Source organism: Orcinus orca, chromosome 4 (genome assembly GCF_937001465.1).
Source record: "Orcinus orca chromosome 4, mOrcOrc1.1, whole genome shotgun sequence".
Classification (NCBI taxonomy): domain Eukaryota; kingdom Metazoa; phylum Chordata; class Mammalia; order Artiodactyla; family Delphinidae; genus Orcinus; species Orcinus orca.
In genome coordinates, this window is record NC_064562.1 from 89,035,354 (window position 1) to 89,050,823 (window position 15,470).

A 15,470-nucleotide genomic window follows, 5' to 3' on the forward strand; every position below is an offset into this window, starting at 1 on the left:
ATGCATTTCATTCCAGTTAAGCTACTTTCTGCCACATTAAAAGCAGGATCCCAAATGTGGATAAACTTAGAATGACTGTCAACTCTGCTGTGGGCTGCAAAAAGTAGGTGACAAAGACACAGACAGGCCAGGCTAGTGGCATGGTATGTATAAAATTTTTATGAGAGAGCTAGCAGCTGAAAAATCTATCAACAAATGAATTCTGGGTGTTTGGAGCAGCTGTGTTGTGTTGCTATTGGGAACATTCTCTGGGAATATGCATGATTTTCCTGAACTCCGTTTTAACTGCTAAGTCAGTAGCTCTAAGGTGTGACGTTAACTGACATTTGCAGATATTAACTGACCTGCGAATTTCTGCTTAATAGAGCTAACTTGGATAAAATATGTAAAAATTAAGGCAGATAACAGGAACATGGACAGGAGCAAAAATTACCACAAAAATATACTACTCATCAATTAGAATTACATTTGTAAACTAACCATGATTCTAGGTTTGTACACAGAATGGGAGCTGTCATAAAAGACTGTACTGTTTTAGCAGAAAATAAACCTCCCAGTTACTGAAGAGGCACAGTATACTCGTGGAATCCCCAGCCTTTGCCCACTCTTTTCTTTTCTCTACGTCATCATGATTCCTGGCTGTGCCGAGTTCTCTTAAACTATCTGCCCATTTGTCTCCCCTTGCTCTTTTGGATACTCTAAAGATGATATGGAGTTTCCTTAAAAAAATTAAAAACAGAACTATCGTGTGATCCAGCAATCCCACTTCTGGGTATATATCCAAAAGAAATGAAGCCAGGATCTCAAAGCGATCTTAGCACTCCTATCTCATTGCATCATTATTCAAAATAGCCAAGATGTAGAAACAACCTAAATGTCTATCAAGGGATGAATGGATAAGGGTAATGTTGTATATACATACAAAGGAATATTATTCGGCCTTATAAAAGAAGTAAATTCTATAATATGTGACAACATGGATAAATCTTGAGGACATTAAGCTAAGTGAACTAAGCCAGTCACAGAAAGAAAAAGACTGCATGATTCCACTTATATGAAGTAGCTAAAGTAGTGAAATACGTAGAATCAAAGAGTGGCATGGTGGCTGCCAGGGTTTGAGGGAGGATGAAATAGGGATTGTTGATCAACAGGCATAAAGTTTCAGTTAAGCAGGATGAATAAATTTTAGAGATTTGGTGTATGATATTGTATCTGTAGTTAACAACACTGTATTGTACAGTTAAAGATTTGTTCAGAGTGTAGATCTCATGCCAAGTGCTCTTACCACAATACAATATTTTTTTTAAAAGGAAAAAATAAATGGCAAAGGATATGAGAGAATTTATAGAAGAAGAAACCCAAGTAGCCAATAAACATGGTATAATAGTCAACAGCATTAGTAATCGTGGAAAAATCAATTTTTTTAAAATGAGATTTAAAATTGCCAAAATGAGATTGGCAATTTTTGAAGATAACAAGAAAAAAAAATACATCATAAAGATGATAGTGTCTTTGGTAAATTTTAGTTAAAGACTTTACAGATGTGATAAAAAATGAAGGTATGTGTGTCAAGGGTATTAAGGTTAAAGATTTTTTATAAATTCATACTCTTATCTGTATCACCTATTACCTATTTCCACTGTGCCCTAGACTTGAAGACAGAAGCAGAAAAAATCTGAAAAACGGTAAGGGGATATATTTCATTTTTGTATTCTCAGCATCTAGCCTGGTCTTTGATATAAGTAGAAGCTCAAATGATGTTGAAAAAGCATGTGTCTCACAAGGTCTCTGAACCAAAATTTAAAGAATATCTGGATTTATTTCCCTTTTTAAGATTCTATGACATTACCCTTCATTATTTCAGAGACCCAGAGAGTTGCTTGTAACATTAGCACAGTTTTATGTTAGAGTTTTCTAGAAGCACATACATGTTTAGGACAGACAAGCCTGTTTGTGGGATCCCACAGACAGAAAGAATTACCTCCTTGATGTTTTATCAGTACAAAGCTACTCTAGGATTAAATCCATATAAGTCAGTACTGGAACTTTCACTGAAGACCTAGACCACAGCAAGAATCACACATCGAGTTGTATGGAGGAATGGAAGACATTCCACTCAATGTGTGTGAGGCAGCTGTGGCACTATGGTCAGAACATCTGAATCTGGCCACCAGGTCAGTGGTAACCAACTCTGAGACGGTCAAGTAACTTACTTTCACTGATCCTCAGTTTACTCTGCTTGAAAATGGGCATATCACCTACCTTTTAGGATTAAATGGAACATCAAGTGGCAAAGGAATTTCAGTTGTCAAACTGTCATGAACTTCAATTTGTCAAATAAATTTTGGTCTCACTATTATTTGTTAGTATCTTTGTGGCTATTATATGAGAAAAATTAATCAGCTTCCCCAAACACTACACAAAACTGTAGAACTATAGTTTTCTGTGACTTCAATTGCTAAAGGTCTCTATCTCACATGTAATATGAGGCCACCAGGACTGTATACTAGTGCCTTTGTTACAATTAAGAGAAGTAATTACTCCATTCTTTGTTTTTGAATCAACGAGCTTTAGAAAATGAGTCAAATAAACCTAATCTTACTTACTACTCCCTTGGGACAAAGAAAGTAAGTGGATTTTTGTCAGCCAGCCACTCTTTCTAAAGAGAGTGTTCCCCGTTCCAAAGAACTATTTTCTAGTGATGTGTAAAGTAAGATAAGAGCCATTTAGGGGTAGTGTGAAAATTAACAAGCCATAAACAATTGAAAAATAAGATGTTATTGCAAGATAAATCCTGCAGCCCACAAATGACTGACCACACATACTTGACCAGGACAAGGTCTACTCAAGCAGCACAAAGCTCCCTCTTCACCTCCATTTAAAAGAACCAGAAACTCAGCAGAGACAGGCCTGAAGACAAAGACTATTAGCTATTTCTATCTGCTGCAAGTAGGAAATAATGATGCAACGGATAAAGCAGGAAGTGGGAAAACAAGATGGAAACTCCATCACACCAGACAGATTCCAAACCTCCAGGCATGCACAAAGCCAGCCAGGCCTGTCCTTGGCCCGGAAAGCTAACCTGGCAAAGCGCTGTGCTGCTGGCATGACCTTGATTCCAGCTTGCTCTAGCCTTCTGCGCTTTTGGATTTCAGCAGCATCTTCCTCTTCAGACTTGGGAGCTGGTGCCACCGCAGCCCCCTCTGGAGGAGGCTGCGCCTTCCCACTGCCGGTGGGTAATTCTAACCCACCACCAGGAGGCTTCCCACCAGGGTCCATTCGGCGGACGGGGTCCTCTTCACAAGGAGACCCCACTTCACTTCCCTCTTCCTCTATTGTTTCAGGATAGCTAGTGAGTTGGACAACATAATTGACCAAACTAACAGACTAGGCTGGGGAGCAGATCCCATGTCATCTCCCGGTCATTCTGATATTACTTCCACTTAAAAAAAAATCATAGCATGCAATATGATCCTGGTAATGTGAAAAAAATTAAATGCAGCCATTTTTAAATTAATACAATGCATCATAATCTCGACATTGATTAAGAGCTATTTCAAAATTGATATTGAAAGGCAAAAACCTTTTGTTCTAGAAAGGTAAAATTCATGTTTTGTTCAATAATTAAAACTTTTAATGTTTATTCAATCGGAAATCATAGATAATAAAGGTGGACTACAAGGAATAACCATGCAATGATAAGGGTGGTTTTGCTGAAAGGGATTAGACGAGACTGTAAGTTTCTTTTATTGGACTCTACGGTTCTTGAAGGCAGGGACTCTATCTTAGCTACCACCGGGTCCCCAAAGCCTAAAAGATAGTACCTAGCATGTAGTGGAAGCTCACTAGATGCATACTTGCTGAATAAATGAATGAATAAATACAAAAACATAATCAGAGATTAGGGGAAAGACTGCTTGTTTCTCTCAAGAGATGAGAAGTCCAATGTTTCTTCCATTTCATTATGACTGTTTCTACATGTGACTCAAGCATGTTCATGCATCCCTTCAATAACGCTTGAGCTCATATCTAGATAAACTTACATCTAGATAAAAGGTCTTACTGCACCTGATCTAACAGGAGTGGGAGTCAGTCTCCACAGAAGGCCATGGATGACAGATGTTCTCAATGTCCTGTCGATAGAGCTAGTTTCAAAAATCTGCTCGTTAAAATCTGCTCATTAGACCAGTATTGGTTGAATACCTACTGTGTGCCAGGCACACCTAGAACAGGTGCCTTCACGAAGCTTATATTCTATCATGACAATCCCTCTCTGAAGATGTGTCCTGCCCACCTCCATCTGTAATCTTACACCAAAGTTCTAAAATGGCTCTTTGAGCTCATTCTTGTCCTGGGGCCGTAATTCCTGTACCACAAGCCAGGATGGGAGCAGCGCAGTCCAGGTCTTACCTGAAGGGCCTCTCCCCACCCAGGGGGGAGGTGGCAGTACTCCAGCTCTTCCGATATTCCTCTCGCTCTGCTTTCTTCTTTCTCAGAGGTGCGGGGACGTAGGCTGTCTGGTTGCTTTTGTTGGGGAGGTACTGGTTAAAAGGCACTGCTGATTTTGGCTCACCGTGGGAAGTCCGCCTCGCAGACATGTCATCCTTCTTCACATCCGGCAGCTTCCGATGGGGCAAGTCGGATTCAGAGTCGCTTCCTCTCCCTGAGAAGAGAGGATGGGTGCTGAGAAAGTGTGCTGGGCTAGCAATAAAGTTCCCAATGGCAAGTATGCAGTATGGGGGATGTGGTTACATCTGTGGGTTCCCGGGATTACTTCCTTAAATTATTCACTTAACAAATCTAAAGTATCAGTCGAAATTAATCCACTCTGGGAAAAGCTCTCCATTCTAATCAGGAAAAAAGAAGTCAAATTAAAAAAAAAAAAAGAAAGCTTAGCTGTATCTGAGAGTTACAATTAACAACACATTTGCAATAGAACTATACGCCTGCTCAGATCCTTCAACTCTCAGAAGAAGAAACATAAATTTACCAATGGAGTTTTTACTGAGCACCTGTTGTTGCATGTCTTACACTGCGCTAGATATTCTGACAAATAAGAATTATGAAGGATTTATAATCCTTTGTCTTTGAGGTACCTTTAACCAACTCATGAAACACCTGGAGAATATCAGTTATAATCAACGAGCACAGACATATAAGAACTATAGGAATTCAGAAAAATGATCAGTATGGATTATACCAAGGGTTTGCCTTCCAGGAAACAGCTTAAGTTATAATAAGTGCATATTCCTCTACCTCGGAGCCCTTCCTGGTACCCATAGCTGGAGGCAACCTTTGTTTCCTATGAACACTATGGCCCGAAGGTCTATTTCTCTTCTGATGCATTATGCTTTCTACCTTGTATTTTGAAAATAAGGGCTTTATATCCTTCACACTGTACTTATCACAGTGTCTTTGGGCACAGTGGGTATCCTCATATGATCAGATGAATCAATGAATTAGTTTGGCTTAAACAGTGTTTTACACAACACAGAGGAATTCAATGTTACCAACATCAGTCTTTTGTTGGTCAATAGCCCCCATAATTATATTGTATCCTTGTTTCCTGAGTCTCATCTCACCAGATTTCTAAGATCCATTAGAGTGAAACTGTCATGAAAACACACACTACTGTGACAGGCAGCCACCATTTGAATGCTGGTTGAAAACTCTTAATCACTGAGAGCATTATGAAAAGGTTCTTCAACTCCACTGATAGCAAATAGAAATTGACCTCCTTACCCGTGTGAAAAGAACCTTAAACTAAGAGTCGAGCGATGTGGCAGCCTAGCAGAGTGGGTAGTGCAGGGGGTTAAGTCAGATCCACTTCATTTTGAGCTCTGACACTCATTAGTTTTTGTCATTTGTCACTTCACCACTCCAAACCTCAGTTTCCCAATCTATAAAGTGAGGATAATAATATCACCTACTTCATAGTGCTGCTGGGAGGATCAGATACATGTAAAACTCTTGGGTACAGTACTTGGCCCCGAGTAAGCGCTTAACAAACACTGACTACTCTTTATGCCATAATAGTTCTGGATCTGCCACTGATGACCTGTGGGCTCCTAGGCTTGCCTCTAACACACTTGCCTGTCCTTTTTCTGCAAAAATAGGAATGAAATGAATTGCCCTGGAGATAAAATGATTTAATGGCTTTTAAAAAATGGTGAAAGTTAAAGCATTGACCATAAACAAGTTGTTCATTGCTGCAGATGAAATATTCAATTTATGAATTATTCATGCCACTTGCTTTCAGCCTCCCTTCTGAAGTTTTGACCATTTCATTACTTGTTGGTTTTTGATTCATAACTTAACTCCCTTCTCACCCTGTCTTTTATCAAGTCTATCTGTCTCAGTGTCATAATAAAATATTTAGAGCCCCCTGTGAATGCTTTATAACAAACACTAATACTACCTTAACTTGCTAAGCACTTGGATTTGTTTCCCTATTTGATATTATCCCCATTTTACAGTGGTAGAAACAGAGGCCCAGAGAGACCCAAAGAGCCCTTTCTCCATGGCTGGTAAGTAACAGCTCCAGACTCCAGTTTCTGTTCTCCAGATTCCAGCCCAAGAAAGACCCCTAGTTGCTAGAAGGGAGAGAAGCATAGCCCTGGGGAAAGGAAGGATCAGACTTTGCTAAAAGGATGTTGTCATCATGATGTGCACTGTTGCAGTTTCCTAACTTTGGGCACAAGTAGAGAATAAACAGCTCCTTCCTCTGCAACACACTTCTCTTGGAAAAATGTCCTTTGCCTAAAGCATCCTGACTGGGGGAAGAACTGTATTTTGCTGAATAAATGAATGAAAGAAAATGATTCTTCAATCAACTATGAAGGCTTAGTATGGATTAGAGTTGTCTCGGTTCCCCCCCCCCCCCACATCCCGTTCTAAAATCCTGTAATCTATGAAACTTATTTTGGTACAATATCTAAAAACATATTGTCCATAATATACTGAGAGAGAGTCTCAAAATAGGTTGTTTAACACATAAACAGATAACCTTTTTTTTTTTTTTCCCCAATTAGCCTTTGATGAATGTCTTCAACAGGCACTTCAAGAAAAGTTAATTTGCAAATGCCCTGAGGCAGAGTGGCTCAGCTGAAAGAAGCATAACGTTTTGGACCTAGAGACCAGGGTCTAATTTCAGCTCCATCATCTACTAGCTGTGTGACTGGGAAATTGAAGCCCTCTGTACCTCAGTGTCCTCACTGGAAATAAGGAGGTGATAATACAGCTCTCCTAGGTTGTCGTGATGATTACAAGAGATGTAAAGCACCCAGATAGTGGCTGGTGAGGTATACTTTCCATAAGTGTTAGAACCCCTCTTATCTCAGGCCAAGACTTCAAAAGATCTTTTTTTTTTTTTTTTTTTTTGCGGTACACGGACCTCTCACTGCTGTGGCCTCTCCCGCTGCGGAGCACAGGCTCCGGATGCGCAGGCTCAGCGGCCATGGCTCACGGGCCCAGCCGCTCCGCGGCATGTGGGATCCTCCCGGACCGGGGCACGAACCCGCGTCCCCTGCATCGTTAGGCGGACTCCCAACCACTGCGCCACCAGGGAAGCCCAGAAAGATCTTGACTTGACTTCACCCTGAAAACATGAAAATGTACTAGGGTGGCATCTCCACCTATGCCCAACATTGCACGTGATGAGGCGGACATACTTTTATCAAAGTCTGATCCTTCCTTTACGCCTGGGCTACATTTCTCTCCCTTCCAGCAACTAGCGGTCTATCTTTTTTTTTTTTTTTTTTGCGGTACACGGGCCTCTCACTGTTGTGGCCTCTCCCGTTGCGGAGCAACAGGATCCGGACGCGCAGGCTCAGCGGCCATGGCTCACGGGCGCAGCCGCTCCGCGGCATGTGGGATCTTCCCGGACCGGGTCACGAACACGTGTCCCCTGCATCGGCAGGCGGACTCTCAACCACTGCGCCACCAGGGAAGCCCGGGTCTATCTTTTTTTTATGTATCTTTACCATACACACCGCCAACCCATTGCTTTTTCATCTCCTCTAACACGCTAATTTCTCTCATTCCTTATTTCTCTCCCTTAACTCGTCTTTTCTATAAAAGATAAGAATATTTATTTAACAATATGCATTGTGTTTATAAAATATGTTCTTAATTTTAAAAGCACCTGAGTGGAAGGTTTTGTATTTCCTGTTCAGGGAAGCTTATTAGTGGCCTCAGAAGGCATGCCAGTGAGGGTGAGGGAGGAGCTGGGCTCCTATTTAGCAAGCCAGATTGGCTGAATTGACCCTGGAGATCCACAGCCTCCTTACCAGGTGGCTCTCGTGTCCAACCCATGGAATCGTGGCACCTCTTACGAGTGTGGCTCTTGGTCATCCCTACTGAATGCGTCAGTGGACCTCAGTAATAATAAAATGAAAACTCTCTCTATTGAGCCAATATGTTGTTGGAGAATTTCATGGTAAGACTTTCCCTAATTGACTGTGAGTCCTAGGAAATAAGTTTTCAAGAATTAAAATGTTCTTCTAAATTTGGAAGTGTTTATTAGGACCAGCAATCTTCTTGATTATCATCACTTAAAAAATATACCATAAGCTCTAATGAAATACAACATCTATTTGGATAAAATTATACCACATTTTTTTAAGGCAGATAAAAAGTGTTGTTTTTCTTTAAAACCTCATTAGGTCTTGATTAGTTTACAAGAACATAAGCCTGAAGGTATCAGGCTGATTGGTGAAAGCTGTGTGTTAAGATGCTGTTTCATGGATGGTGTTTTGTGAAGCTCAATTTCATGTTTTTCTTTACATGGGAAAAACTTTTATGAAAAGACTCTGGCTTATCAATCTTAACTGCTGCAAACGAAATTGTGCCTCAGCACATATTAGTACAATATTAGTAATTACCATCTCAAATCCCTTCAAGATGTAGCTCATTATAAACTCTGAACCCCTCGAAGCTGGTGACAGAATAAATAAAGGATCTGCATTACCAGTTATTAAAAACTAGGATGAGACAATAATAATTTTTTAAAACAATCAAAATAATATGGATGAAATAGTTTGGTTAAAATATGTTTCACAAAAGTAAATCTCCCTTTCAGTTATGTTAAAGGTCAATTAGATCATGCAGTTGGTATTGTAACTTCTAATACTGTGGGTGGGACTTAAGATGTCATGTAAATTTTTAGAAATGTTTTTCAAGCAGTTCACAATGCACCATGGAATTCTTTAGGAGTCACATACGATGTGGCCCTGAGGCTAATCTAGTTGTTGGAAAGTTTAAGTACTAAACAAAAGCGTTAGTTCAGTCATGCTAGAATTTGAAAAATCTATTAGGCAAACAGAAAGAAGTGTGGGTAAATTAAGCTTTAGGGTATAAGTTTTGGACTCACGCTTCTTGAGGCTAACATCGTTACACTACTTACAGTGACTTAGGGCACTTAAAAACAATGTTAGGGGACTTTCCTGGTGGAGCAGTGGTTAAGAATCACCTGCCAATGCAGGGGACACAGGTTCGAGCCCTGGTCCGGGAAGATCCCACATGCCGTGGAGCAACTAAGCCCACGCGCCACAACTACTGAGCCCGTGTGACACAACTACTGAAGCCCTTGCACCTAGAGCCCGTGCTCCGCAACAAGAGAAGCCACAACAATGAGAAGCCCGATCGCCGCAACTAGAGAAAGCCTGCACACAGCAACGAAGACCCAACGCAGCCTAAATAAATAAATAAATAAAAATTACTTAAAAAAAAAAAAGACAATGTTAGGATGCTTACTTAACCTCTCTAAGATTCATCTGTAAAATATGACTAAGGAATGTTTCACAGAGGACTAAGTCAGATACTGAGTATCTTGTAATATGTGCTGAGGGTTAAATGAGATACCAGGGGTCGAGTAATGAACTCAGCACCTGGGCATGTTAAATACCCAAGTATTGTGGTAACATAGAATTTTATAGCTGAAAGGGATCTTTTAGCTATAAAAGATAATTTTCATCTCAGACAGAAGACTTAAAGCCTCTAGAAACATTAGCTTCAGTCAAGCAATACATGAAAAAGAAATAGACACAAATAAAAAAAATTCCCCACCAGCCCAAGTGTCTTTCTGCAAGTTTATACATGCAGAGCCAATCTATCTTCCCTTCCTAAAAGCACAAAGGTGCAAGATAAGTAAGGTAAACAGCTCTGGGAAAATATGTGTTCAATTTACATCAGGTTGCATGACCATACATTTTTGTAAAGAAAAATGATCATTCCTTTCAGGTGACATAAAATGCATGGGATTTAAATCAAACCCAGCCTCAGAAGAAACAGGCAGTCTGGGCTGTGTTCTATACATTAATGGCCACCGGCATCGCTCTAGTCAACGGTCAGGTATCAAAAGCATTGCCCAAACTGTACCAATTACGGTTTCACAATCCCAAGCTTCAGAGCTTTCCTAAGTGTGTGCAGTGTGTTTCCAGTTTGCTGGAAGTTGATCTACTTTCACTTACACAGTGTGGTACTCACTCAAACATTTCCCTTCCTCGTACCTGGAGCATATAAACCTTCGGCACACTTTATGAGCTAATGGTCTGCACAGCATCTTGGTTTACTGAGACCCAGGGAGGAATGATGTAACACATTTTCCAACAGAAGATATGCTCATTGAGGCAGTGTTCAAACCAGCTGCTGGCAAAGCCAACCAAAATTCTAAGGACCACGAAAAACAACATTCAGAGATTTTTTTCCCTACCAGTTTAGAGTTACCAGATTCCAGCAAGGTGGATATGGAGTCTACCTTTCTAGGGCCAATCTCTCGGCCGGTGACAAGGCGGCCCTTGTTAATGTTTGATTCTAAGATGTGCAGTTTATTAAGGCTCCAACCTACCATCACTGCTTCCCCTGAGGACTACATCTGGCGAAGGTGTCTGCCGGGAACGGGAGCCAAAGGAATCCAGGCTATCGAAGGAATCATCTCTGCCATGTCGAGGGGGAGAGAGGGAGTCACTGCGCTCAGAGTCCCAGCAGTCGATGTAGCCACTGTCTCGAATACTACGTTTAGGGCTCTCAACGTCATCAGTCTCCTGTTCAAGAAGAAAAAGAAAGGATTACAGACATCACAGCAACAGACACAGAGGCTACAAATATCAGGAAAATCAATCTCCAATGGTCTCCAAAAAATCCTGCATATAGAATCAATCTGGAAAGGCTACGGCAACCAGTTATCAAATTGATTATAATCTACACAACACTTCATGAAGCCTTCCCTGCTGCAACTTTTTCAATCCGAAAATCACACATATTAAAAAAAAAAAAAAAATCCCCAAGCATCTCGTACTCCACAATGTTGGAAAAAAAAAAAGTCCAAGGAACTGAGAATAAAAGATCATCAAGTTTGGATTCACAAGAATATAATGACAGATAAAAACAAAAACGAGAAACTAAAACCTTAACCTTGACCCATCTTTCAGGATCCATAACTGCATGTCTGTTCTGGGACCCAGCCCCTGGTTTAGCTGCACAACTGCTTCTGTTTATGCTGTCTGGCTAATGCACACAGCATTTGTTTTTGCAGCAGAATCAGTTCCGTAAAATCCTGGAGCAGCATGTTTCCATCTTCTGCTACCTTGAAGGGAAATTCCTGCTCTGAAAGGGAGCTGTCTTTCTGGGGCAAAAAATTTAAAAAAAAAAAAAAAAAAAAAGCAGGGAAAAATATGTGAAATGATTTTCCTGATGCCTCGGAAGAATCCAGGCATGCTCTCGCGCTCGGCCAGCTCTTGGCACTGGGGGAGCTGAAAGCACTTGTGGCTGACCCACATGTTCAGAGCAGTGAGAACAATGGCTGTCTTTGACAGCCTGTGATTATAAATTCTTTCCAGCGCAAGCAGCACATACTAAAACACTGAAACTCCAGCAGAAGAAAGGTCAGTCAAAGCCATCCTCACCCTCGAATTATAATAAAAGCCTTGTTCCCGCCCGTGTCTTAGCATTAATTACAAGAGTCCAAGCTGACGAAAACAGAAATAACTCCGGTCACTCAAAGATAAACCTCAATTTAATCTCTCCCAGACTGTTGCTTAAAATCAGGGCTGTGAAGGACATCGGCAAAGACTGGAAGGTCCCACTGAAGATTTCCTGGGATTCTCAGGCAGGTCCCCTCCCCATTCCCCATAGAAAAGAAAAAAAAAAAAAATTCTCCGTGGTAGCAATTTTGGAAACTGTCTACACTGACTAATATGCTCGCCGGAGCCCAAGCCTTTTAGGAAGTGCCTTTGCCAGCTGCTTCTATCAATTATAACCAGATCCTCTGACACACTCCCCAGCAGGGGGCCCTTTGGGGGGACAGAGCAGCTGTAATTCACAAGGCACGCACAGTGGTCTTGCATCAGGAGAAGGAGTAGGAAAAAGGGGAAGGGCAGGGTTGAGGGGGGTACCCTGCTGCAGCCACACCGAGGACCCGATTAGTGCCCCTGAAGAACAGGTTGTCAAACAGCCTGGGGGACTACAGATGACATGACCCTCCCGAGGAAGGCAGAAATTCCAGTTATGGAAATTAAGGTATTTTAGTTTACTCGTAGGTCAAAATTAACCAGGACTTGTACAAAAGCCAGGCCTGACTAGCAGGAAAAAGAATTCATGACTAACTGAAAAGTATACATCTAAATTGGATATGGTTTTGCATTTAATTTCTTTGGAAATGCAAGTAATTATCTTGGATTATTTATCCACTGAGAATAGGCTAAATGGCTAATGTTATTGAACACTTACTATGTGTCTGGGGCTATGCTTGATGCTTTCTCTATGCTCTATTCTTTAATCCTCACAACCTGCTCCCCAATGATGGGGTTACCATTGTCCCTATTTTATAGAGGAGAAAAGAATCAGAGAGGTTGAGTAAATTGACTCAGGTCACACAGTAATCAGCAAAGCTGTGATTCTAACACAAGACTCTGTCTTCAACTACCAAACAGTAAAACCTGGCATTTGATGAACTTTGGTATAGTTACAGCTGTCAACAACAGCATCACCTCTCCCAGCGGCTGGACACTTACTGCCTGCTTACTCAGTGGATGACACTAACCTGGATAATGTCCCTTCGCTAAACACGATTTATGCCTAGATCACCAACCTATACGTGCTGCAAAAGAGAGACAGTTTAGAGTAGGTTAAAAGCATGGTCTTGGAAGCTCAGCTGACAGTTTAAATCCTGGCTCCACCCTTTGTCAGCTGTCTGACCTTGGGCAAGTTATTTTACCTTGCCCAATTTCAATTTTCTCATCTGTAAAATAGAGCTAATAATATTTATCTCATAGTATTGCTGGGAAGGTTAAATGTATTACTATATGGAAAGCATTCAGAAAAACACCTGACGCATAAGTGCTCGAAAAATGTTAGCTGTGTTATAATCACTCCTATGTATTCATCTGGCAGGTAAATGTCAATATATAAATCATAGAAAATTTATAAATGCAGTTAAGGACATAATCTTATATACACACGGATACTCTTCTATCTCCTTCTCCATTTATATCCCATAACTAGATGCCTTGGGCCCAATTTCCCATCAGGGAGGGCAGACACTCAGGAAGTCGAGCCACTGGTAACATCTAGAAATGACACAATTTTACAAGCTGCTTGGCACAGAATTACAAAACTGGATTTTCAAGAAAATAATATCAGGCAAGTTTCCCCCAACACCCAAATGTCTCCCCCACCCTATCCTACAGACCACAGGAGAACAGAAAGGAAAAAGAGAAAGTTGACATGATTCTTGGAGCTCCAGCTGCTTTCTTGCAGCCAGTTATGGGAAAGAAAAACAAAAAGGCCGTTCTGTTCATGACTTTGTAGAAAGCCAAGAATTAAACCTTGGGTCAAGTGAGAGCTGGAAGCTGAACGGCAGGGTCAGTTTGACAAGTGAAAACCAGGCCACCTGTGGCCATCCTTGGCCAAGCTGGTCCCTTAGAAACCTCAGGGTGAAGCAAGAGGCTGGCTCTTTAGCCAGAAATAAAGATTTGGATATCCGCGGGATGAACAATTTTATTGGATTCCATCAAGTCACCCAGAGGCAAGCTTTGGGAGCGGGGTTAGAAGATATAAACCAACACAAAGGCTAGCACAGTCTAAGTGCTCTGTACTCGGGGTCTCTTACGTCGTCTACGCTTTCCATCTAGATGCCCAGTAGTGGCATCCTGTCTTCTACAGAGAGCACTCCAGGGAAAGGGGATAAGACTCAAATCTGTCCATTGTGCTAATTGCTGGTTGTTCTAGTAAAAGTGTGTTAATGAATGGGGTGTGAATTACTAGCTCCCACAATATTTTTGGATTATTTTACTCATCTGTCCTCTTCTTATCCTCCTTTGTCAGAGATAATGAGAACCAGCTACAGTTGGTGACTGACTTCTGGTATCTGAGAAACTCCAGATGCCTCTCTTTTACCACTCACCATTTTCTGCTTCCTTTGTGATTTATAAGGTGGCTAAATCCTATTCTGCAGTGTGTTAGGTTCTACTTTGCCAGCCTGATGAGCCATCTCTACCCACCATACTCTCGTTGGTGAAGCAATTCAGTCCACAGATACTGACTGAACATGGTCTATGTGCCAAGCACTGTCTTCAGTGCTGGGGACACAATGTTATGCAAATTCGATAAATTCCCTGTCCTCATGGGCCTTATGCTCTAGCAGGGAAGGCAAAAAACAAACAGAAAATTATACAAATACAAATCTGTATACAAATACAAATTTGAATACAAAGTTGAATGGTAAGTATCATGAAAACATAAAGCAGGTTCAGGGAAGAGAAGCTGATGATGGCTGCTGCTCTAGGCCAAGGTCTTGTACTTGTTTGCCCATCAAGCTCCCCCCTCTTTAACCCCTTGTTCTGATAGCACCCTCTGAGACAGTACTGGCTTAGGCCAATCATGGTATCCCCTGTCCCTGGTCACACTGACTGGTTCAGGGATAGGACCCACACTGGACCAGAGTACACCCTAGGAATTTTAAAGCTGGGGCTTTAAATTCTCCCTAAAAAGGGAGAAGAATTCCTTGCCTTCCGGGCAAGAAGCTAGGAGCAGATAATCCCGGGGATGCTGTTGGCCATGGTCTCTGCTATGAGAGGGTGTTTGCCTACTGGAGGAGAGGATGAATTCAAGAAGAGACCGGAAGAGAAGAGAGACAGAAAGAGAGAGGAAGAACCTGGAACGTTGACTTTCTAGTTGCAGGTCCTGAGATCTCTAGGGCCACCCTCGTCCCTACAGTGCTCCCTTTAATCTCACTATTCTCGTAGTAATTCCCCTTGGTTCAGCTTAAGTGTCCCTTCCTTTGGGAGACTTTCTCTGACGTATCCAGGCCCAGTGAAAGGCCATTGTCATGATGCTTTCAGAGACTTTTTTTTTTTTTTTTTTTTTTTTTTATGTGGTATGCGGGCCTCTCACCGTTGCAGCCTCTCCCGTTGCGGAGCACAGGCTCCGGACGCGCTGGCTCAGCGGCCATGGCTCACGGGCCCAGCCGCTCC

The 15,470-nt window shown here is 41.6% G+C and overlaps 1 protein-coding gene across 11 annotated transcripts in view; it reads right to left on the reverse strand.

The window, feature by feature from the left end:
* Positions 1-15,470, reverse strand: part of LIMCH1 (LIM and calponin homology domains 1) — a 341,447-nt gene that overhangs the window by 82,437 nt on the left and 243,540 nt on the right. For 5 of the 11 annotated variants that reach the window (XM_033425525.2, XM_033425522.2, XM_004268318.3 and 2 more), the window contains exons 7-8: positions 10,847-11,042; positions 4,411-4,663 (exon numbers count right to left, since the gene is read on the reverse strand). In XM_033425525.2, coding sequence (XP_033281416.2) covers positions 4,411-4,663; positions 10,847-11,042 — 449 coding nt within the window. Of the gene's footprint in view, positions 1-3,082; positions 3,350-4,410; positions 4,664-10,846; positions 11,043-11,412; positions 11,651-15,470 lie in introns of those variants that run through there. The other 6 variants (XM_004268321.3, XM_033425527.2, XM_033425526.2 and 3 more) reach the window with 4 other exon arrangements.